Raw genomic sequence first — 21,912 nt, 5'->3', positions numbered from 1 at the left:
AATTCCCCCAAGTAATAAATTATTCAGTTTCAACAAAAAAAAAATGTTATCTTTATGGTTAATAACTGTTTAAACCTTTTGTGGTATATCGTATACCATGTTAGATAATCTTGTTCCAAACTACAATTTCATCTAACTTTCAACTATTTATCATACAAGTAGTTTATCATGTTTAGAGAGATCTACAATGTTTCAATTGTCTTAAGGAGGTTTCAATAACAGTGTTGAGTTTGCAACATTACAAGGCTAAAATCAATATATGTTCTAAAAATTCCCCCTAGACAGCGATCTAGGCGCTAGGTGGTGGCCAACCACCTCGACTAATTTGGGTGGCACCTAGGCATGCTAGATTTAAAAAATAAAAAAAGATGTTCAGAATATTTTTTCTTGGGTCAAATATTTACAAATAACTTTTTATCTGTAACTATCTGTTATAAGTATAACTTTTTTCTCATCTTGCTAGACATCAAGTTTCCATTCCTCTATGTGTCTGTGTTGATGGTGCATCTTGGTTGAGGAAGAAGACTGCAGGTTCGAGGTGCAGTAGTTGTCAGTGTGGTTGAGAGTGCGCCTTGATTTCGGGTTGCAGTTGTTGTTTGAATGGAGGTGAACATCGAGTTGGGTTAGCTAGTGGTTTGATTTCTCTCGCTAGGCTTGGATCTATGGCAGAATTGGGTGTTGGTGCTAGGTTTATTAGACTTGGTGTAGGCATTGTGGTCTGGCATGGCTGCAGTGCTAGGTTGCAGAAGAAAGAGGCAGTATGTAGTGTTTGATCGACGATCATCGCGGCCAAGGACAATGTGCTGGACTGCTTGGCCGCTGAAGAGGGCGGTAGTGACTGTGTCAGGGGAGGCAAGATAGTCTTCTTGCTAGCCTTGCTTGGGTTTGAGCTTAAGTTTGGCCTTGGGCCTCTGGGCTTGAGCTTGGGTTTGGACTTATGCTTGGCCTTGGGCCTGCTTTGTGGGCTCACAGAGAGGGTGTCTTGCCACCCTTATGTATCATTTACTGATTTGGGGGGCCTGACCCAAGAGTTGGATCTTCTTGGCCATTTTGGGTCGAGATGTGGTCTTTAAGTATCAGCCTATTAGATGGGAGTCGATAACTACCTTGGATGCATCCAAGTAGCTTATGGAGGAGGTGCTCCTATTTGTTTGCTAGAAAGTGACTTTCTTTTGGTATCACAATTGGTTATTGGCCTCTGGGAGGCTATAGTCAATGATTTTTTCCTTGAAAACACATAGTTTCTTTATTTGCATGTTCGCTTTAAAAAGCACGCTCATATAGAAATGTAATGAGTTACATCGCTTAAATAGAAATATTTAAGTATATGTAAATTTTGGCATTTTGGTTGTTTGATCTAATGATCAACTTCTATGTCAAAAAAATAAAAATAAATTTTTTTACTATTAAGGATAGTTTTTCACTTTTTTGTTTCAAATAGACACTTAATTAAAATAAATAAATAAATAAATGTATAGACACCTGTCTAATTCGCGCCTAAGCGCTTAGGCGCTAGGCCCCTTCTCAACTTCCGCTTTATGCTTAACGATTTTTAGAACATTGACTAAAATTATCAAAAGAGTGGATATCTAGAATTGAGACCTTTTAATTGGCATATTGTTTAAGTAAATCCAGAATATGTGTCTGGCCCAAACTCTAGGTTACTTAACCTAGTCGTAATAGGGTTTTGAATTAGATATATTCTCGGAGATATTCATAGATATCCGATTAATTGTACGATTATCTTTCCTTGTACAACTCTGATTTTATGTCTTGTAATCCTTTATATTAAGAGACATCTATTATTAATGAAAATACGACTCAATTCTCTCCAAATTTCAGTTTTCCTTAAACACAATATCAGCACGAAACCCTAAATTCGTAGCCTTCAAACCCTACCCACCACCGCCACATATATTGAAGCCCTCAATCCCAAGATTTCAGAACCGGCGGCAGAACCACTGGAACAGGCCGGAAAACCATCGAACCGGCCACCGGAAGTATCGAACCAGCCTTCCAAGAAGGAAAAAAAGGGGACCCCTGCCCGGTTCACAAGCTTCCAGACCGCCTTTCATCATCAAACTTGGCCGTCATCGCCAACCTGACCCCAGCATCCAGGAACTGAGATTACCTCCACATAAACCGGCCACAATGTGACCGGATGGGCAGTAACTCCGCCAGCGAGAAAAGAAAAGAAAAACCAGAAAAAGAAAAGAAAGCAGCCCAAGAGAGAAGGAGAGGCCCGCAACCCAAAAGCCACAGAGCTCGGCCAACAGATGAGACTCGGCCCACTGACGCACCTGGCCCACAGCCACGTCAGCTCCGGTGACTTTTTCGGTCAATTTCCCTGCGAATTTTCCGGCCAGATTTCCTGCGACTTTTCCGGCACCTTTCCGGTGAGATTTTCCGTCGACTTTACAATAACTATTTCGAGGTATTTTTTTTACTAAAAATTCCCGTTTTTGAGTTTTTTTTTTCAATTTCTCTTATTTTTATCGAGAACTTGCAAACTCCTTTCTTCTACTCCCCCTTTCTTCTTCATAGGGAAGACCAAAAGCCGAACCGTGGGGGATTATGCTCACTCCAAGCTTGGAGCTTGTTGAGATCTCCAAACTTAGAGTTTGTAGAGAATTTATGATCAACCACTTACATCATTGTTTCGATCTAATCCAATACCTCTTGGAATCGGATTTCTTGGAAGCGACTACGCTCAGAAATCCCTAATTTCTTGGAAGTGATTACGCTCAGAAATTCATAATTTCTTAGGAGCGACTACGCTCAGAAAAATTATATGTTTTTTCATGGTAGCCTTTTAAGCTCTGAAACTAACTCTAATTTCTTGTTCTCTTTCAGGATGAGTAACCTGAACAAACTGGACTTCGCTCCATTGGGAATAACTGGCTCTGGATATCACAAGTGGATTCGTGATGTCTACCAACATCTCAAGGCCGATGGAATACTGGATACGATTCTTGAGCCTAGCCAGGATGTGCTAACTGTTGAGCAAGCTCAAGCTTTGGAAGCAAATAGAGCAGCCTTAGAGGCAAATAAGATGAAAGTAATCATCCTAATGACTCGTCATATGGATGATTTGCTCCAGTACGAGTATATGAATGAAGAAGACCCTAGAAGACTGTGGGTCTCCTAGAAGACTGTGGGTCTCACTCGAAGAAAGATTTGGCAATGTCCGTGACTCCCTGCTTCCTGAACTGGAAGTGCGATGGCATAGTCTCCGCTTCTGTGATTTCAAGTCAGTAATTGACTACAATTCGGAAGCACTTCGCATTAAATCCTTAATGAAATTCTGTGGAACAGATATCACAGATGTGATGTTGATTGAGAGGACTATTTCTACCTTCCCCGTCTCTGCTTTGATGGTTGCAAAGAACTGTCGAATCGATGTTACTACAGGACGGATCATAAGGTTTCATGAGCTCATTGGAGCTATGAATGTAGCTGAAAAGCATGACAACATCCTTGTGAAAAACTATAATTCGAGACCTGTGGGAACAAAGCATATTCCATAGTCCAATTATAGTCGCGCCCCTGAGGGAGGGCGCCAAGAGCTAAACCGTAAATCTAGGGATAATTCTGGACGTTCTGGTCCATATTCTCGCTCTAATGAGGAAGGTAACCGCCAAAATAGGCGAACACGGAACCGAAGAGGTCAACTTGGAAAGAGAGAGGAGGCAACGCCTCTGGCCATATTGGTGGCGCCACCAACACTAAGAACCATCCAAATGACGCTTTCAAAGCGCCTCAATCAATGGATTCTGAGCACAGAGATGTATGTTCTCGATGTGGATTATTCGGTTATTGGGCACACAATTGTAGAGCTCGTGAAGAAATTGTCACCGCCGACAAAGCATATTGTGAAGCAAGAGAAGCTCACTATGTGGAATAAGAAGATCAAAAAGATGATCTAGAGTGAAGGGTTGAAGACTACAAATTTGGCTGGGATCAATAGATCACTAATTCTGTTTAAGTCTTTATTTTTTCAAGAGATCGATGTAATAGGCAATTGCCATATACTTTGTAGTAAATGCCTTGGTTTAGTTTTCTTCACATAGGCTCATCCAAAATGAGTATGATATCTAGGAAAGTTTTGAGATAAGTGGTACTTAAGCGAGTCTTGCTCCACCGAAATATCTCTACTCACCTGGTCATATTTATTTTGAAATTACCGAAAGAAGTCAAACGACTATCTTTGTTTTGCATTAGCTAGCAATTGGATTAGATTCTCTAAATGGTTAAGAGACAGTGATGTACTCTGTTGGCTTATGAATAAAATTTCGAGTTCTTTTCATTATGACTTCATTTTGATTCTGAGCATATTACTTTGTGACTACAATGACTGGGCCATCAGTATTAATTCAAGGACATGGAATATCTCAAGTTCCCCTTGCCAAATGGCACCTTGACTAGTGTCATAGAAACTCTCTACGCTCTTAGGGCAAATCGTACCTATGAATAACTAATGGATTTCATGCAGAAACGCATGTAGAGAACAAAAATGAGTTCTTTTGTAATACCTCTAATGATTGCATCTTAGAGAAGTTTGTGTGTCTCTCTAATGGACTCTATGTCACTATTCGAGCTATTAAATCCAATAAATTTATGAGAGAAGATCGCTTAAATTTAGACACATATTGGCTTTGTCAGGATAGAATACGTCATCCTGGTCATGATATGATGATCCGTCTACTAAAGACTTCACAAGGACATCCATTCTCTCGAGCGAAACGAAGCATGAATCAAAAGTTGATTCCTGGACTAAGTATGACCGCCGCCGCTGCCTCTGGCGCCACAGCCGTCCACCACCAGCCTAGAGCTGGCACAGTCCCTATCCATAACGCCATAGATGGCGTCCATCATGGTGATGGCTCCCTAGGTGATGCTGCAATCACCAACTTTGTTTCAAATAGCGTTTCAGACGCTCAGGCCCAACCAAAATCCTCATTGGTTGCTTCTAAAGCCTCTCGCTCGTTTTACAAAGGTTGTTCCTTAAGGAAATTAGGAATGAGACCGTTCTGTGCAAAGAATATGAAAATACTCATTTTGTTCTTACATAGAGTCCATGGGGATTCTGTGGACTAGTTCAACCAACTTGCGGACGTTTAAATATCTCATGATGTTGGTTGACAAGCAAACACGTTGGTCACGTGTAGTGCCATTGTCCACTTGTAATGCTGCTTATGCTCCACTCCTAGCACATATCATATGACAACGAGCTCACTCCCCGGATCATCCTATTCAGTCAATTGGATTTGACAATGCTAGAGAGTTTACATCGAAGACTTTCGATGATTATTGTAATAGGATTGATGTTGGACATCATATTCCCATGAACACACCCAAGTGGTCTCGCAGAAACGACTACTATGGTAGCCCGGATATTGGTAATGTGCACCAATCTCCTTATATCCGCTTGGGGTGATGCAATATCGCATGCAGCTATGCTAATTCGTCTACGACCCACTGCCACTCAATCTATCTCTGCGTTACAACTAGTGACTGGGTACAATTATTTTGTACTTGCGCACATTTGAGTGAGCTACTTATGTACCAATTGCGCCGCCACAGCGCACTATGATAGGTCCTTACAGACGAATGGGCCACTACTTTGGATTTGAGATTTCAACAATCGTCCGCCACTTAATGCCCTTGCTAGGCGATCTCTTTACCGCATGTCTTGCAGATTGTCACTTTGATGAGACAATATTCCGGTCGTTAGGGAGAGATAAGAACACGAATGTTCAGCAGGAAAGTCAGGAATTGTAGTGGCCTGATCCCACTATGTCTCATCTCGATCCCCACTAAAGTGACAAGATCACACATATCTGCTGAAAACATGCATGCAAGGAAGGACGTCCCTACGAGAGGACGTAGCGCCACCCTACACAGAGGTAGGCATGGCGCCAACGCTAAAGAGAGTGGCACTCTGGTGTTATAGGCCTTGGCCCCAGCTAGGATGCGTGGGAGGCCCGTGGGTTCGAAGAATACTTTGGGACAAACCAATTTTTGGATCATCGACACTCAAAATCCGTCTCATGAGAATCTTCCGGATTATAGTTGTCGTTGAGGGACGCCTCAACATCAGAACCGATTCTTGAGAATATAGAGCTCTTTGAAAATTACACTAGTGTACATGAGACGTGGGATAGAAACTCCATCATAATTGATTATGTAATCGCGCATTTCGTTGCGCATGAGTTTGTTGAGTCCGATGATATCGAACCACGCTCCGTTGATGAATGAATGCCAACGTAGAGAAATTTGGCCTAAATGGAAAGATGCGATCCAGGTTAAGTTGGATTCTCTAACGAAGAGGAAGATTTTCAAGCCAGTGATACCAACACCTCCTAACATAAAACCTATTGACTAATGGGTCTTCGTTAGAAAGTGTGATGAGAAAACGAGATGGTAATCTCGCCTTAGGGCGCAAGACTTCTCACAAAACGCCATGGAATCGACTAGATGAGACATATTCTCTCGTAATGGATGTCATTGCACTCCACTACCCTGTTAGTTTGGTAGTTTACGAATAACTGAACATGCAGCTTACAAATGTGCTCACTACGTATCTCTATGAGGATCTAGATACGGAATATACATGAAGGTTCATGGTGAACTTCATTTACCCAAATCAAGTAGCTCTAGACCACGGAGCGCGTTTACAATAAGGTTGAAACGCTCACTAAAGTGACTACTTGATTGGGAAGAGATATGCCCGCGCGTTTCCATAACAAGTTTCGGATTCTATCGCGGTTCATGTTGGACATGATCTTCATTGGAAGCCCTTAAAGAGTTAAGGGAAACCGTTGAACACTTGAAATCCAAGTTTGAGATGAAGGATTTTGGAAGAACAAGATTATGTCTCGGTTTGGAACTTGAGCATCGTGTTGATAGATGCTTAGGCATTTTGACAAGTCAAGCCTTCAAGCACCCCCATGATCGTCCGTAGTCTTGATCCTTTTCTGATCCTGAAAAGGATCATCTTCTTCCAAAGGATGATGACGAAGACGTGCTAAAGGCAAAAATGTCATGCTTAAGTACAATAGGCGCATTATTGTACTTAGTACAATGCGCAAGACCGGACATCTCATTTGTAGTGAACTTGCTAACTATATATAACTTTGCGCCAACGCGACACCATTGGATTGGTGTAAAAGATATCTTTCGGTACTTGAGATGTACAATTGATATGGACTTGTTCTATCCCTACAGAGAGACGATGGATTCAGACCCATCACACACCAGGAACACCGCCAACATTAGCCTACGTCCTCTATCCCCATCCCAAAACGACATGTGTTTTGGAAGGTTTTGCTGATGTTGGGTATCTCTTTGACCCACACAAAGTCATTCCCAAACTGGTTAAGTGTCACCATGGGTAAGACCGCGATATCTTGGAGGTCTACAGAACAGACCCTAGTCGCTATATCTTCGAACAATGAGGAGATTATTGCTCTTCTATATGGATTGGATCCATAATTATGCATGTTCGAACAATTGTGGTTTGAAGTCTACCAAGATGAGCCTACGAGCATTTAGGATAATGCTGCTTGTTTTGAACGAATGAAGCAAGGCTACATCAAAAGAGACAACACCAAACATAATCAGCAACAATAGACTCTCCTTAAGATCAAAGTGAACTAGGTTCGATCTGAGGACAGTGTGGCAGACTTGCTCACTAAGTCAGTGCCTAAATTCCACTTTCGAGAAACATGTTGGTAACATCATTTGCGGAAGTTATCCGAACTCCCATGATCGTAGTCATCAGGGGGAGATGCAGACATCAGGTGGAGATGTCTACATGTATGGTCTCGAAATGTGAAGGGTGTGTTGTGCTCTTTTTCCCCTTCAACCGAGGTTATTTTTGTCCCACAGGGTTTTTGTTACTCGGCAAGGTTTTTAATGAGGCAACGAGATGAGCACCACGTTTGGGCAACACAAGGGGGAGTGTTCAAGTAAATCCAGAATCTGTGTCTAGCACAAACTCTAGGTTACTTGACCTAATTGTAATAGGGTTTTGAATTAGAGATATTCATATAGATATCCGATTAATTGTACGATTATTTTTCTTTGTACAACTCTGATTCTATGTCTTGTAATCCTCTATATAAAGAAGGCCCTATTATCAATGAAAGTACGATTCAATTCTCTCTCAATTTTAATTTTCTTTAAACACACATAAGTTTTTCACGTCGTGTGCGAAAATTGACACAATGACTTATTTAACTTTTGGGCCAACCGTATATACTATGCTCGCTCAGACCTTGAGCCAACAACTCTGATAGGGATACAAGCCCAACCTCTCAATTTTAGTAGAGCACCCACATGCAAGTATGCAAATAAATCCTTTATACAAATTGGAATCGTATGACCAAAAAAATAATAATACAAATTGGAATCTACACTTGGCTATATACTTCTACTTTTACTTCGACTCTCAAAATCTCAATCTTGTTTTCGTATAGTTGTGTCTACATGTGTGTGTAGTCTATATATGTGGTTGATGGCAGGATGTGATTTATTGATTATTGGTTGATCCTATAGAATAAAGCCAAGAAAAGCAATTTAGACAAGAGACTTCTCTTTCTAATTTCTTTTCACTTTTTTTTGAAGAATTCTAATTTCTTTTCATAAATCATCGGATTCGATATTTACGTAATTAATTATATTTGAGTTGATAAATGATGATGAACACCAAAAGCATTCTCATACATGTTGTACATCCGTTAACGGAAATTATCACAAATAGACGTTATAATTGAAGGATTGTGAGACAACGTGAGTGGGATAATTAACTTACCGTAAGAATTTTAACTGTGATGAGTTATATATTTTTTCTAAGTATGGTAAGTTGAAATCCTATAAATTGTGCCATTGATCACTAACATCCCAAAAGTGTTTGTAGATTGAATTGATGAAGCTTGAATGATCAAGATACATCTACAACTAACACCCCAATGCTTATTAGCTTGGCCTAGAAAGCTCACTTGGTGTGACGTCCACCCAATAATTTCTCCTCAAAAGAACAAAAACTGAAAACGTTTCTATGTGCTAGTGGCAACCACCTCATTAAGCTAAGACAAATGTATGCATGCATAAGCCCAAGTGTTGCAAGCAATGCAATCAATCATCCAACGGCTTCTCTTTTCTCTTATTTTCACGCAAAAGATTCTCTTCACCTTTCTGTTTCACCTTTCCCTTATATAATCCCAATACCTCATTTCTCAGTCTCCAAATCTCTCTAGCTAGCTTTCTTTCTGTAGCTTCTTTGTTCTGCTGCTTCTGCAAATATATAGTACAAGTTAAGAAAGTACTATATATTTCAGAAAACGCAATGGCAATTGGTTATGGTAATAGCTATATGCCATTTGTGGCCATGGTGTTTGTGCAAGTGTGCTATGCAGGAATGAACATCACTTCAAAGCTTGCTCTGGAGGCGGAGCTGAACCCTCTTATTCTTGTAGCTTATCGACAAATTTTCGCCACCGTAGCCTTAGCTCCTTTCGCTTATTGGATGGAATGGTAATAAATTGATTAAACTGCTTTATATATATATGTATGTATATGTATATGTATATGTATATGTATATATATATATATATATATATATATATATATATATATATATATATATATATATATATATATATATATCTGTTCATTTTGATACATGCAATAGAGCTAAAGGGTTTTGTGAATTCTTCTCAATGCATGCATGTAAGTTTTCGATTCTTATATTGGATTGTTGTTTGGTATATTTGAGTGAAATGGGGGCCAAATTTTCTATTTTATAATAAGCTGCTGCTTGCCTGATTTTTCATATTATATTACAAAGTCAATTTCCATAGTATAAAGAACAAATTGTTCATTTTGGTTTCTGACTGGTTATGAAACGAAACAAAGGGAAACCAACGGGAGAAGAGAATGTTCTTTTTGTATTAAATTAATCAAAATGGGAGGAGGGAAAAAAAATTATCTCATCATGCATTCTGATTATTTTAACTTAAAGTGCTTTGTTGATGAAAGCTGAGAGCTCTAATGATTGAGAGCATTTACTCATACCTCTGAGCTCGAATCTGCACTATCTTTCCTTTTCTTTCTTTCTTCGATCATTGTTCTTGCTTCAATTGCTGATTTGATTTAATTTCCAGCAGTAAAAAAAGTTTATTTTGTTTGATTGAGTAGTTTTGAAACTGTTCTTCTCATTAGTGAAATTAAAAGTAAGTAGTTCCTGGGAAAATCCAAATCCCGAGAACTTTCTGGTGAAGAATTAATTGTCTGCAAAGTGAGCGAGTCAGATTTGGCAAAATGGTTATTGATGCACGCAATAAACGCAGAAGGCCATGCATGATAGGTGTGTGGGGCTCTTTCGTTTTGGGTTTTTAGACGTTTAATTTTAACGTATCAGGATTCTTCGGACGAGTGGCACAAGTTTCAGTTATATAAGCTTTGCATGGTCGCCACATATAACTTAATCATTTGTCCTCTTCTTCTTTCTTCTTTCTTCTTCGTCTTTCTTCATTGCTAGCCAGCTAGCTCTTTAAAGCAATAGCTAATTGGTAGGTAGGAGCTGGACTCTTTTGGAATAAGGATGCATCGAGATCTAAGTAAATTCATATAGAGCTAGCTGGCAAATCAAGTTTCAACGTCCTAGGCTTAATTAGCTAAAGCAGATCAGAAATTAATTACTAAACCTGCATATTAAGTATGAACAAATAAAGCACAGTCCCTAAAATGCAAAAGTTCATTTTTGTAGAAACCCTAAGCCCCACGTGTGCACGGCAAAACTCTGCCCTATGTGCGCATGCACAAAGGTCTCTCTAACCCTAATTTAGTGCACTAGCTAGAACCCTAGGTTGGCCACATTTAGCCTCTATATGTATATCTGGACTTGGCTATAATTGTCAAGTTTATATTATTGATCTCTAATTCATTAGTGGACATGTTTGCTGGAATTGGGATATATGCTTTTCTCTGTGAAATCTGGAGAACATGGGTAATATAACGTATTAATGTTTGCTTGTTTCTATTAATTTCTAATAGGAAAACAAGACCCAAGATCACAATGCCTATCCTTTTCCAGATTTTCCTATGTTCCTTAACTGGGTAAGTAGTCAAATTTATATTTATGCTAATGTACTATTCTTTCATGGCAACAAAATTGACCCAATTACTGGAATCCCAAAAATGCAGAGCAACTGCAAACCAAGTTTTCTATTTTCTTGGATTGAACAAAACCACTCCAACCGTTGCTTGTGCATTGACAAATACGCTCCCAGCTATGACATTTATCCTTGCAGTCCTTTTCAGGTTTTTACCACTTTACCATGTATTACCTAATGTGTTTTTACTTCTTCTTTTTATCTCTCTAAGATTGAAATTGAGTCAATGTTAAATTTCAGACAAGAATCAGCAAAAATGAAGAGCAAGGCAGGGTTGGCTAAGGTGATGGGAACAGCAGTGTGTGTATGTGGAGCCATGATACTCTCATTTTACCATGGAAAAAACATTGGTATCGGTGAATCCAAAATTCACTGGAGTTATGCTCAGAGAATGGGACAGTCAAACTCAGGAAACAATGCCAACTCCTTTGTTGGCCCCCTTTTAGTCATCATCAGCACCTTAGGTTGGGCAATGTGGTTCATCATCCAAGTAAGTTCCTATGCACCTTCTCGTTTGATTCACAGATTAGAGGGTTGGAAATGAATAAAAATGCCGGGAAACATAGGACATTGAAGTCCTTTAACCTAAATCATTTCCATTTTGCGAATCAAACAGGACCCAAGTTTTGTTGTGTAGAAACCTTAGTTACAACTTAATTAATCTTTTATTTTATTTCAGGCAACAGTGAGTGATAGGTTTCCAGCTCCCTACACAAGCACTACATTGATGTGTTTCATGGCCAGTTTGGAGTGTGGGCTCATTGCTGTAATTGTCGAGCATAATGGACGTGCATGGTCATTGACCAATCCCATGAAGCTTACTGCGAGCCTCTATTCAGTATGTACTTATTCGTGAATCAACTTAACGAGTAACTTAAATTTTGTACTAAATCGCGAACATGATACCATTTCATTCATTTCAGGGGATTATGGGTTCTGCAGTAGCATTTTTCCTCACTTCATGGAGCATTCAGAGGAAAGGAGCTCTTTATGCGTCAGTGTTCAGCCCTTTGCTGCTCATTGTTGTGGCTGTTTCGAGTTGGGCTCTGCTTGATGAGAAATTATACCTGGGAACGTAAGTATATATATACAGTCTATTTGAATTTGTGCTAGGCTTCGATTAATTTACTTGTGCTGCAAGGTACTAACTAAATTGGTGATTCAGTGCTTTAGGATCGATCTTGATTGTGGCCGGGCTCTATTCTGTTCTTTGGGGGAAGACCAAGGAGACCGCTAAGAATGAGGGCAAAGAAACAGACGCAAATACAAAGCCAAATGCTGCTGCCAAGGAAATTGAGAAAAACGACTTGGAGCTGCAGCTGCCCAAGTGAGAAGATTCACTGCTGTATTGAATGTTTCATGACATGCATTAGCTCAAATTAAGCATAATCTATCGTATCATCGTCGAATCGCCCCGGTTTTGTTTCAAAATTGTTTCATCATCATCATCATCATCTCATGTAATGTTAGTTTAGTGTCATTAGCATGGTGTCTGGTCCAACGAATTCGGTGTGTAATGTGATGTTTGATTTTCTAGTGGTTTCCAATGTAATATATATGTATGCATGCATGTTTCCTAGTTGAGATTGATCTCATCAAATATCTTTGTGGCAATTGTGTTGTACTCTCAAATTCATTGGAGCATAGCCATAACAAATTGTGGGGTCATGTTTGTATTCCGGATTTAGGTTCAAAGTAAAGCTCAAGCCTAACATATATCATCTTTTATAAAAGGATTGGGCTAACCTGCTCCCACTAACTAAAGTTCATTTGTGATCAATACCCTTGTTTATGGGAAGAAATTCTACAAACCCCTCATTAATTGTTTCCTAAAATCAGCAGAATATACCGTAAACGCCAACCTAATTGTGAAATATAGAACTGTGAGTTGTGGATCAGTGTGTTATGCACCGTGGACGACCTAAAATAAAAGGCGCAAGCTCTTTTTAGTTGAGATTACATTTATGTTCACACATGAAAAAATATTTACTCTACCAATAATTACACCTAGAAAAAAAATATATTTATCTAAAATAAGACATTTAAATCGTTATCTCAGATCCGTATTTAAATAACATTTTTTTAATTGAGATAACATATTAAATGTCTTGGTGTTGAAAATACTGCGATTAAAGTATTAGACTATCTTCCATCCACATTCATAAGATACAAAATTACATATGATTATTTATAGAAATAGTGGTCTAAGTGCTCCGATAAAAATAAACTTCATAATTTGTGAATCTGTTCGGAGGGGGCCGAAAGTAGCAATTAGAGAAAGCATAGGGCAAATAAAGAGAAAAGAAAAAGAACCACGTTGGAGTGCGCACACACGCGCTACTCTACACCTTGCCGCACCAATGCAAACCCTAACGGCACCAAACGTCCCAATAACGCCAGTCAATTCTTCTTAAAGCACCAAACGTCGTTAATTCCCGTCGTTATCTCGGACCCGTATTTATATTCCCAAAACAGACTCTTCAGAGCCCATTTCATCGCGTCCCCCTCATTTCTCTCCAGGGCAGCTTCTCAGATCTGCCCCCTCCAAGGTAAATCTCTCTCTCTCTCTCTCTCTCTCTCTATCACATATATTTCTCTCTGTATATCTTTCATATCTATGGTTGAATAGCTTCAGCTTAATCTCGGATTATAATGAATGGTGAATTTGGTGTATGATTAGGTCCGTGTGGTTTTGGTGTAATCATTGGTGTTGTTTCGGTTCCTGATTGATGCATCGTTTTCTATTTCTGAATCTGGATCTGGTTTTGTGTTTGGATCTGAATCTGAGTTTGTTTGGATTTCAAATTTTCTCCTCTCAAAATTTAGGCTGAAGGTTTTGTTCCTAGTTTGAATCCATAGGCTGTTTTTGTATTTGATTTTCAGATCTATAATCTGTGTGCGTGTTCCGGTTCTTTGATTATGTAATTTGTTCGGATAGATGAGAAATTTGAGTTTAAAAGAAAGGAAACGATGCAAGTAGCTGTGATCTGCAAAGAATTCTAACAGGATAGCATAAAATAATAATGATTTTGTCCCTTTCGGTTGTATGTTTACGCCGCATTTGGATTTTGATGAATCCAATGGTTTTATTCGAGATCTATTAGAATTGTGTATGAATGGTTGCCAATTCAAATTGAATGTTGAGATTTTTGGTTGGATGTCCTGTATCTGACTTTGATTTCTGTGTCCAGTGAATTCAAAGATGGGGTTGTCTTTCACCAAGTTGTTCAGTCGGCTTTTTGCCAAGAAGGAAATGAGAATTCTTATGGTCGGTCTCGATGCTGCGGGTAAAACTACCATTTTGTACAAGCTCAAGCTCGGAGAGATTGTGACCACCATTCCTACCATCGGTAAGATTCTGTAGCAGTTTCTTGCGGTTGTACTTTTTCTTTAACAGTGGTTATGTGAGAAGTAATATAGATTATGTATAGATCTTAGCAAGTAATATATGTCCACAATTTTGTTCAGGATTCAATGTTGAAACCGTGGAGTACAAGAACATTAGCTTTACCGTGTGGGATGTCGGGGGTCAGGACAAGGTATAAAACATTACTAAATTTAATTTCAATTACAATGTATACACTTTTCAGGCTGAGATTGGGTTGATGTTTTTCTGAGTCTTAAATTTGTACAAATGGTTCTACAATACTTTATACCCGGGAGTATTGTAGTTATACTTCCTGTGGTTTAAGTGCTTATGGACGGTCGTGTGTTGGTTAGATTTGCTACATTAGCACACAACATTAACCTAAGCTACAGTTTCGTGCCACCTTGTCTTTCAAGTTTCTCCTTAATTATTTTGAGGAAAAGCTATCCACTCTTTGGCAAAAATTTCACATGTGCATATAACATAGTATGACTTGATTTTTTTAGTTATTGTTCTTTTGGTTTATGTGCTTATGGACGGTCGTGTGCTGGTTAGATTTGCTACATTAGTACACAACATTAACCTAAGCTACAGTTCTGTGCCACCTTGTCTTTCAAGTTTTTCCTTATTACTTCAAGGAAAAGCTATCCACTCTTTGGCAAAAATTTGACATGTGTCTATAGAATACCCCTTTTTTTATAGTTACAGTTCATGTGGTTTATGTGCTTATGGACGGTCGTGTGCTGGTTAGATTTGCTACACTAGCACACAACATAAACCTAAGCTAGATTGTTGTTGCCACCTTGTTTTTCAAGATTTTTCTTAATTAATGTGAGAAAAAGCTATCCACGCTGTGGCGGACATATACATCTGTGTATACATGGTTTGACATCTATATAGACGCTGCTAGTTGGTGACATTTTGTTCATGGACAGCCTTCTAGATGTTTTATTCTTAGGATAGAAGCTATATCGACCAGAGCTGTATTATCTTTCAGTTTTCCTCATCCCTTTCATTTATATGGTTACAAGGATATGTTAAATCTATTGTATTTTCTGCATACATATGCTTATTGATGGTTTTGGGTTGAGTAGCTGCTACTCCATCGGTGTATAACAACATATTCATGAACTACATCTACTTCTGCCAACTTGTCTTAGTTGTCCCTTGTAATATATAGGAAATTCTGTTGATTTTGCCTCGTGCATATTCTTATTTGCATGTCTACACTAATGTGCTTATTTATGCAGCATATGATGTATATATTGTGATTTTGACCAACGTTGTGAATTTTTTGTGTTTGTGTAGATTCGACCTTTATGGAGACACTACTTCCAAAATACACAAGGGCTCATTTTTGTGGTTGACAGCAATGATCGTGATCGTGTTGTTGAGGCTAGGGATGAGCTGCACCGCATGTTGAATGAGGTACCAAAGCTTCTGAATGCTTTGCTTTTTTCATTGCAATCTTCCCTCGAATGCTCTGTTTGCATAATGTGTCTACTTGAATTTATAGGACGAGTTGAGGGATGCTGTGCTGCTTGTATTTGCCAACAAGCAGGATCTTCCAAATGCTATGAATGCTGCAGAGATCACTGACAAACTCGGTCTCCACTCTCTTCGTCAACGCCACTGGTACTTTGAAGAATACTTATACCCCTCTCTCTCCTTTGCCATATATGCGCGCACACAATAAAATAAAAAGGCTTTGATTTTGGAACAGATCTCATACAATGTTATTTTTGCAGGTACATCCAGAGTACATGTGCCACTTCTGGTGAAGGGCTCTATGAGGGTCTTGACTGGCTCTCAAACAATATCGCAAACAAGGTATGCTTCTGTTTCTTCATTGCAGACATAGTACTTATACTCTGTTCTTTGTTCTGAAACTAATGTCTGCTTGCTTGTATTTACTTGTTTTGCAGGCTTAAATGATCAGTAATCTTCAGCAACCGCTTGTTTGCAAGTTGTGTGACGGCTCACATTATCTTCTGTTTCTCGGCTCCCCGAGAATGTATCTGTTTAGATATTATTACAAAGTGATTGACGGCTGTAGATTTTAAATAATTCAAGACTTCTACATTCTACATACACATTTGTTTGTATCGGTTTAGGATTCCAATCAATGGATTTTGAACCTAACTGTCCCTTCACCATGTTTTGATGGACTTAATGCATGCTGTGTTGAATCATTCATGGATTGTCAATAAAATTTAGTCTTTTTTGGTATTTGAAACTGTCTCTATTGTTGAGGACAAAGTACCCAAACTGAAAGGAAAGATAAAAAGACTACTATGCCCGGGATAGGTAACAACACTTCCGCCAGTCGAGGATAACAAGGACTTTTGCTATGACTGTGGAAGCATGGGAATAGTTGATCAATTTATTACCAACATTCACGAGAAAAGTTCGTATAAAAAAAAAACGTTCACGAGAAAAGTTGTATCTGTCTACATGTAGTACAACAAAGTATTCCGTTCCAATTTGATATTTGGCATTCTTTTTTTTTTCAAATATATGTGCACACAAAATTGAACACAAGCTAGTAATACAATGAAATACAAAGGATCCAAATTCAAGGGATCTGTGAAAATGATCTCTGGTGAGAAACCAAAGTCATAGAATTATCTCATACATCACATTCACAAAATGTTATAAACCAGCGGCAGCACGTTCAAATTCTGTTGTCACCGGCACCAAGTATATCTATTGCCTGAGAACTCTGTTTGAGCTCCACACAAAGTTTTCTTCTCCGGCGACGGTGGAGTTGAGGCGCCCGGCCGCCCAACCATTATTAATCACACGGCTGCCCTCAATTTGTTCATCAAACTCGGCAAGACCTCTTGCCTTCCTCTCTTTTCTTCTCGCCCTCTCCTCCTCGCGCTCCTTCCTCAGCCAACTCTCAACTGTTCTCTGCAAATAAAATAAAATCAAATCCAATCCAAACTCAACATCAAATTACTCGAAAAGTAAATGGTGTGTAATGCACAGTTCGGAACACTAACCATGAGCGACAGCTTGTACGTCTCCCTAACCTTGTCCATCGGCATTGACAATTGCAGCTTCCCATTAGCAACATACACAATGTGTGATGGCCAATTCTCCAACCCGTCAAATATATGCGTAGCGTAAATGATCGTAGCACCTCGCTCCTCACATTCCTTCCTCAAGAACTGGAGAAGGTCCGCCCTCGCTAGCACATCAAGGTCCACTGTGATCTCATCAAGCAGAAGCACCTAAATTCATCCACACACATTTCATCAAACACATGGTGTGCAATGCATAACCAAAAACAAAAAATTACATAATATGTGAGTGAAAAAAGTACCTTGTATGGTCTGAGCAGACCCATACAGATCTGGACCCTTCTTCTCTGACCGTCTGAGACCTTATGCAACCTCCATGAAAGATCAATATCCAACACCTTGATCAGCTCAGCTCTCCTTTGCGGGTCAATCCCAGCCACCCCGTTAATCAATTTCTCAGCCGAAACATCCATCTGTATCGGAACGTCGAACCCGGCGAACGCCACGTCACGCCGCCACTCTCCGCCGAGATACGACAGGTCGCCGGAGCCGGTGAGAGCGGTGTCGTGGAAAGCCGACCGACCCAGAACCCGGACCATGCTGGGGTCGACCATGTGCTTGCCTCCGAGAATCTTGAGGATCGTGGTTTTCCCAGCGCCGTTGGATCCGACTAGGAGGCATCGGTCGCCGGCGTTGAGCGTGAGGGAGAAGTCGTCGATCAGAGGCTTGGCGCCGGGCGGCGGGTGGCCGTTGATTCCCGGGTACGTGAACTTTAGACGGTCGATCACGATCGTTGGCTCGGAACCTTGCTTCACACCCATTGTTGGTTAGAGAGATGGGAAGTGTGTGAGAATTGATGGAGTTTTTAAAGCTTTCGGACCGGTGAGGTTGGTGGTCGAGGGGAGGCGTGGCCGGTTCACAGTCACATCCGAGGCTGCGGACTCGGTGCGTCCCCGTGTCCAATAAGGGTGTGACACGTGACAAAAGGTGAGTGGACTTCTGACTCGGGTCGGGCAGAACCGTAAACGAGTCGGGCGTAAGATCCATATATTGGGTCTTGCTGCCGTCACTGGTCTTCTTCTTCTTCGTCCTTCGACGCATTTAGTTAGATTCAGAAACAGACTTTGGAAATGGCAGCGATTTACAGCCTCTACATCATCAACAAATCAGGCGGCTTGATCTTCTACAAGGTACCCAAAACCCTAATCTTCAAAATCTCATCAAATTGAAAATAAAAACCTTAGAAAAATTTCCGATTACAATTCCCAATTTAGCGGTGGTGAATTCTGATGGCTTTTTTGAATTTTTGAAAAAAAAAAATTAGGACTATGGATCGGCGGGAAGGATGGACACTAATGATAGCTTGAGGCTTGCAAGCTTGTGGCACTCAATGCACGCCATTTCTCAGCAATTGTCTCCGGTTTCCGGTTGCGCCGGCATCGAGCTTCTCCAAGCTGATACCTTTGATCTTCATTGCTTCCAGTCACTTACCGGTAAGTTTCCAAAGATTTCACCTTTTTGTTTGTTTTGAAATCTCACTGTGATTTTAAGGGGGGTTTAGGTTGCATTGGTAGAATTTGATGAACTCAAGATGTTAAATATGTCAGCGAATTCTCAATTAGATATGTGTGATTTACTGTTTTCGTTGCGAAATTGATTGTATAGATTCATGTAGAATTTGTGCCGTTAATAGCACTAGCCCTGTCATTGAAGCAACCCGAGAACATTTATAACATTCTAGCCTGAGAGTAACCAGAGATTGGATACTTTGAAATGGAGTGCCTTGTCATCAAATAGGGACAAACAAATTGTTATGTTTTTTAGTTAGATAGAAATTAGTTCGGGATGAATTATTAGAAATAAAATATGAGATGTTGTTTCTCAGGAAGCATCAATTCAGTCCTCCGGGATAGCTGGGAGTCTGTAATTTAGTGAGTGACAGAGGTTTTGGATTGTTGCTTTCTGATATAGAATTTGAATTTAAGTGAAGGAATTCATGAGCAACCAATATGGTATGAGGAAGAGGGTTTGAGATTCTACTTTTGCTATTCTGGAAGACTGGAATAAGAATTGTGGTGCAAATGTATTTGAATTGCTGAAGAAAGTATAGAAATAAATGGACTATTGAGGTATCCAGACTTTGACAGGCTTTTTGGATTTTCTGATTTTGTTTGTAATCTGTTGATCTTTAATAGACGACTTTGGTGGCTATGATAACCTGAGAGGTTTCAGACCTGTAATCCCCTAAACCCAACTTCAGTTCTCTGTGGAAAATGCTGAAGATTGTCATTGGAGTTTATATGCTACATGTTTGAGAATGCCAGCAGTTAGTACTCTTATTATGACTTGTAAGTCATAAGATTTAACCAAGGTCAAGCTTGTTGTTCTGTGTTTCCTAAGAGAAGCTGTGCCGAGAGATTTCTGTCCACATGAAGTTTTGTATGTTACTTGTCAGCATTGTTATCTCCTTTGCTATGATAAAATTATAATTATTTTTTTGTTCTGTATGTTGTTCTTTTATTTTAAGACTTCTTTTGTTGGGTTTAAGGCTTTAAGCAGCACTAAGCTTGCTCTGTTTTTGGAGATGGGCCATGCAACGAGAGTTTTTTTCGAGTATTAATTTTAGGTCTACTTGGGATCTTCTATGTTTGTTAAAGGTTTGGTAAAAGGTAACATAAAAATATTTGTGTCCACTACATGTATTTGTTCTGGTGTGGGAGATGCTAGATGTCAACACTTTAAATACAACACACCATGGCAACTGCTGTTGTTGAATTGCAAAAGGCCAGAGAGTTGTTGTACTATGTCTTGGAGTCGCATCAAAATATCAAATTCATTTGCCTGGCCTGAATGTTCCCATCCTGAAGTTATGTTTGATTCACTTCTTATATGCTTTACTTTTCCCTAATACAGGGAAACTGTATCTGTTAGTTTAGGCTTAGCATCGTGGATTGCTGGTTGCCTCTTGTTTCCTATGACTGTTCAATTATTCCTTGCAAGTAAAAGTGCTTTGGATTGTAAAACTGCTGTTCAATAAGGTAATTTCACTTTTGCAGGGACAAAGTTCTTTGTTGTCAGTGAGCCTGGTACGCAGCACATGGAAGGTCTCTTGAAACACATCTATGAGCTGTACACTGATTATGTCTTGAAGAACCCTTTCTATGAGATGGAGATGCCTATACGGTGCGAGCTCTTTGATATGAACCTAACACAGGCAATACAAAAGGATCGTGTTGCCTTGTTGGCCCGATGAAATGTATCTTACCTACTTTTTGCTTGATCTATGTTTCTTTAGATGTAAATCTTCTGAGCAATCTCATCTTGCATTCATATAAGATACGTGTTGTTTGACTTGAGTTGACTATAACCTCAATGTTCAGTACGGGGTTATTGAAGAATGGCTATATCTTCTTATGTTAATGTTCATTATATTCAGAAGTTTTGTTCTTCTAATGTATCTCTGAAAATCAATAGCCCATTTGTGAGGACCAACTTGATTGATCTGGAAGAATGAAATCATTGGATTCAACAGTACCTTGCATACTTTTATGAGTTTATCAGTTTAATGTGAAGTTTGAGCCTGGGGTTTGCTCCGCGAGACGTATTTGGTAATTTGGGTATTTGCCACCCGTACCTTGGCTTCCACTCAGTATAGAGCTGTATCTAGGTCCTAGGATTTTCAGATGTTCACTTGGAATATGCAAAATAATGAACATAGACAAGTACAGGGTCAATTTCTTGACGAGTCTGATCGAGATCAAACTCAACCATGATCACCGGCTACATGTCAATATGATTATTCCAAAATAACAGTGTCATTGTTAACAGCAGGTAATGAAGCAACACAGATCCACAATATATAAAACCAAATTTATATAAAAATGAATCATGAATGGTTCTGATCAATAACCAAGAAGTTCATGACCAGTGACCATAGCCATGGCATTGAGAATTCTCATCTGCCTACTTATCTCTTTCAACGGGTCCGCTGGACTTGGTGGTGTATTGAATGAAATCTCACTGCTAGCTTGTGCTCGTGGTGCTATGCCTTCAGATTTAAGCATACTGTCATAATCTCCTCTGTTGAACTCTGCAAAGGCATCCTGAAATGACAGTGTGACTACGTTATAAGCATTCTCGCAAGCTGTAAGACAGTTCTTTGTTGGTTGGTCAGTCACGCGTCAAGAAGTTGTACTACCACATTGTGTGTGTTGATTGCATTTTTTGTAATCTGATCTAGGGCTATTTGGGTCATGAGAACAAAATCTGCGGACTGCGATTTTATGTTTTGTGTGAAGGTTTGATAGCAAAATCCAAAATCCTCCATCTGTCGGCAGATTTT

The 21,912-nt window shown here is 39.6% G+C and overlaps 4 protein-coding genes across 4 annotated transcripts; 3 read left to right on the top strand and 1 right to left on the bottom strand.

Annotated features, from left to right (window-relative positions):
- Nucleotides 1-9,262: 9,262 nt before the first annotated feature.
- Nucleotides 9,263-12,739, top strand: LOC133722531 (WAT1-related protein At1g09380). The gene is made up of 7 exons (XM_062149413.1): nucleotides 9,263-9,537; nucleotides 11,059-11,121; nucleotides 11,209-11,325; nucleotides 11,418-11,667; nucleotides 11,857-12,015; nucleotides 12,101-12,252; nucleotides 12,343-12,739. The coding sequence occupies exons 1-7, from the start codon at nucleotides 9,350-9,352 to the stop codon at nucleotides 12,506-12,508; spliced, it is 1,095 nt and encodes a 364-aa protein (XP_062005397.1). The 5' UTR covers nucleotides 9,263-9,349; the 3' UTR covers nucleotides 12,509-12,739.
- An 878-nt stretch (nucleotides 12,740-13,617) lies between these two features.
- LOC133722533 (ADP-ribosylation factor-like) lies at nucleotides 13,618-16,773 on the top strand. Its single transcript, XM_062149415.1, has 7 exons — nucleotides 13,618-13,726; nucleotides 14,369-14,527; nucleotides 14,646-14,716; nucleotides 15,853-15,972; nucleotides 16,061-16,179; nucleotides 16,293-16,374; nucleotides 16,470-16,773. The coding sequence occupies exons 2-7, from the start codon at nucleotides 14,380-14,382 to the stop codon at nucleotides 16,473-16,475; spliced, it is 546 nt and encodes a 181-aa protein (XP_062005399.1). The 5' UTR covers nucleotides 13,618-13,726; nucleotides 14,369-14,379; the 3' UTR covers nucleotides 16,476-16,773.
- Nucleotides 16,774-17,016: 243 nt separating this feature from the next.
- Nucleotides 17,017-18,420, bottom strand: LOC133722532 (ABC transporter I family member 20). Its single transcript, XM_062149414.1, has 3 exons — nucleotides 17,873-18,420; nucleotides 17,550-17,780; nucleotides 17,017-17,457 (listed from the first exon to the last, which is right to left on the bottom strand). The coding sequence occupies exons 1-3, from the start codon at nucleotides 18,389-18,391 to the stop codon at nucleotides 17,251-17,253; spliced, it is 957 nt and encodes a 318-aa protein (XP_062005398.1). The 5' UTR covers nucleotides 18,392-18,420; the 3' UTR covers nucleotides 17,017-17,250.
- Nucleotides 18,421-18,545: 125 nt separating this feature from the next.
- Nucleotides 18,546-21,025, top strand: LOC133722534 (uncharacterized). The gene is made up of 3 exons (XM_062149416.1): nucleotides 18,546-18,760; nucleotides 18,895-19,063; nucleotides 20,627-21,025. Exons 1-3 carry the CDS (start codon nucleotides 18,701-18,703, stop codon nucleotides 20,821-20,823), a joined length of 426 nt encoding a protein of 141 aa, XP_062005400.1. The 5' UTR covers nucleotides 18,546-18,700; the 3' UTR covers nucleotides 20,824-21,025.
- Nucleotides 21,026-21,912: the final 887 nt, after the last annotated feature.

This window comes from Rosa rugosa, chromosome 7 (assembly GCF_958449725.1).
Source record: "Rosa rugosa chromosome 7, drRosRugo1.1, whole genome shotgun sequence".
Classification (NCBI taxonomy): domain Eukaryota; kingdom Viridiplantae; phylum Streptophyta; class Magnoliopsida; order Rosales; family Rosaceae; genus Rosa; species Rosa rugosa.
This window is presented reverse-complemented; position numbering and strand designations above follow the sequence as displayed.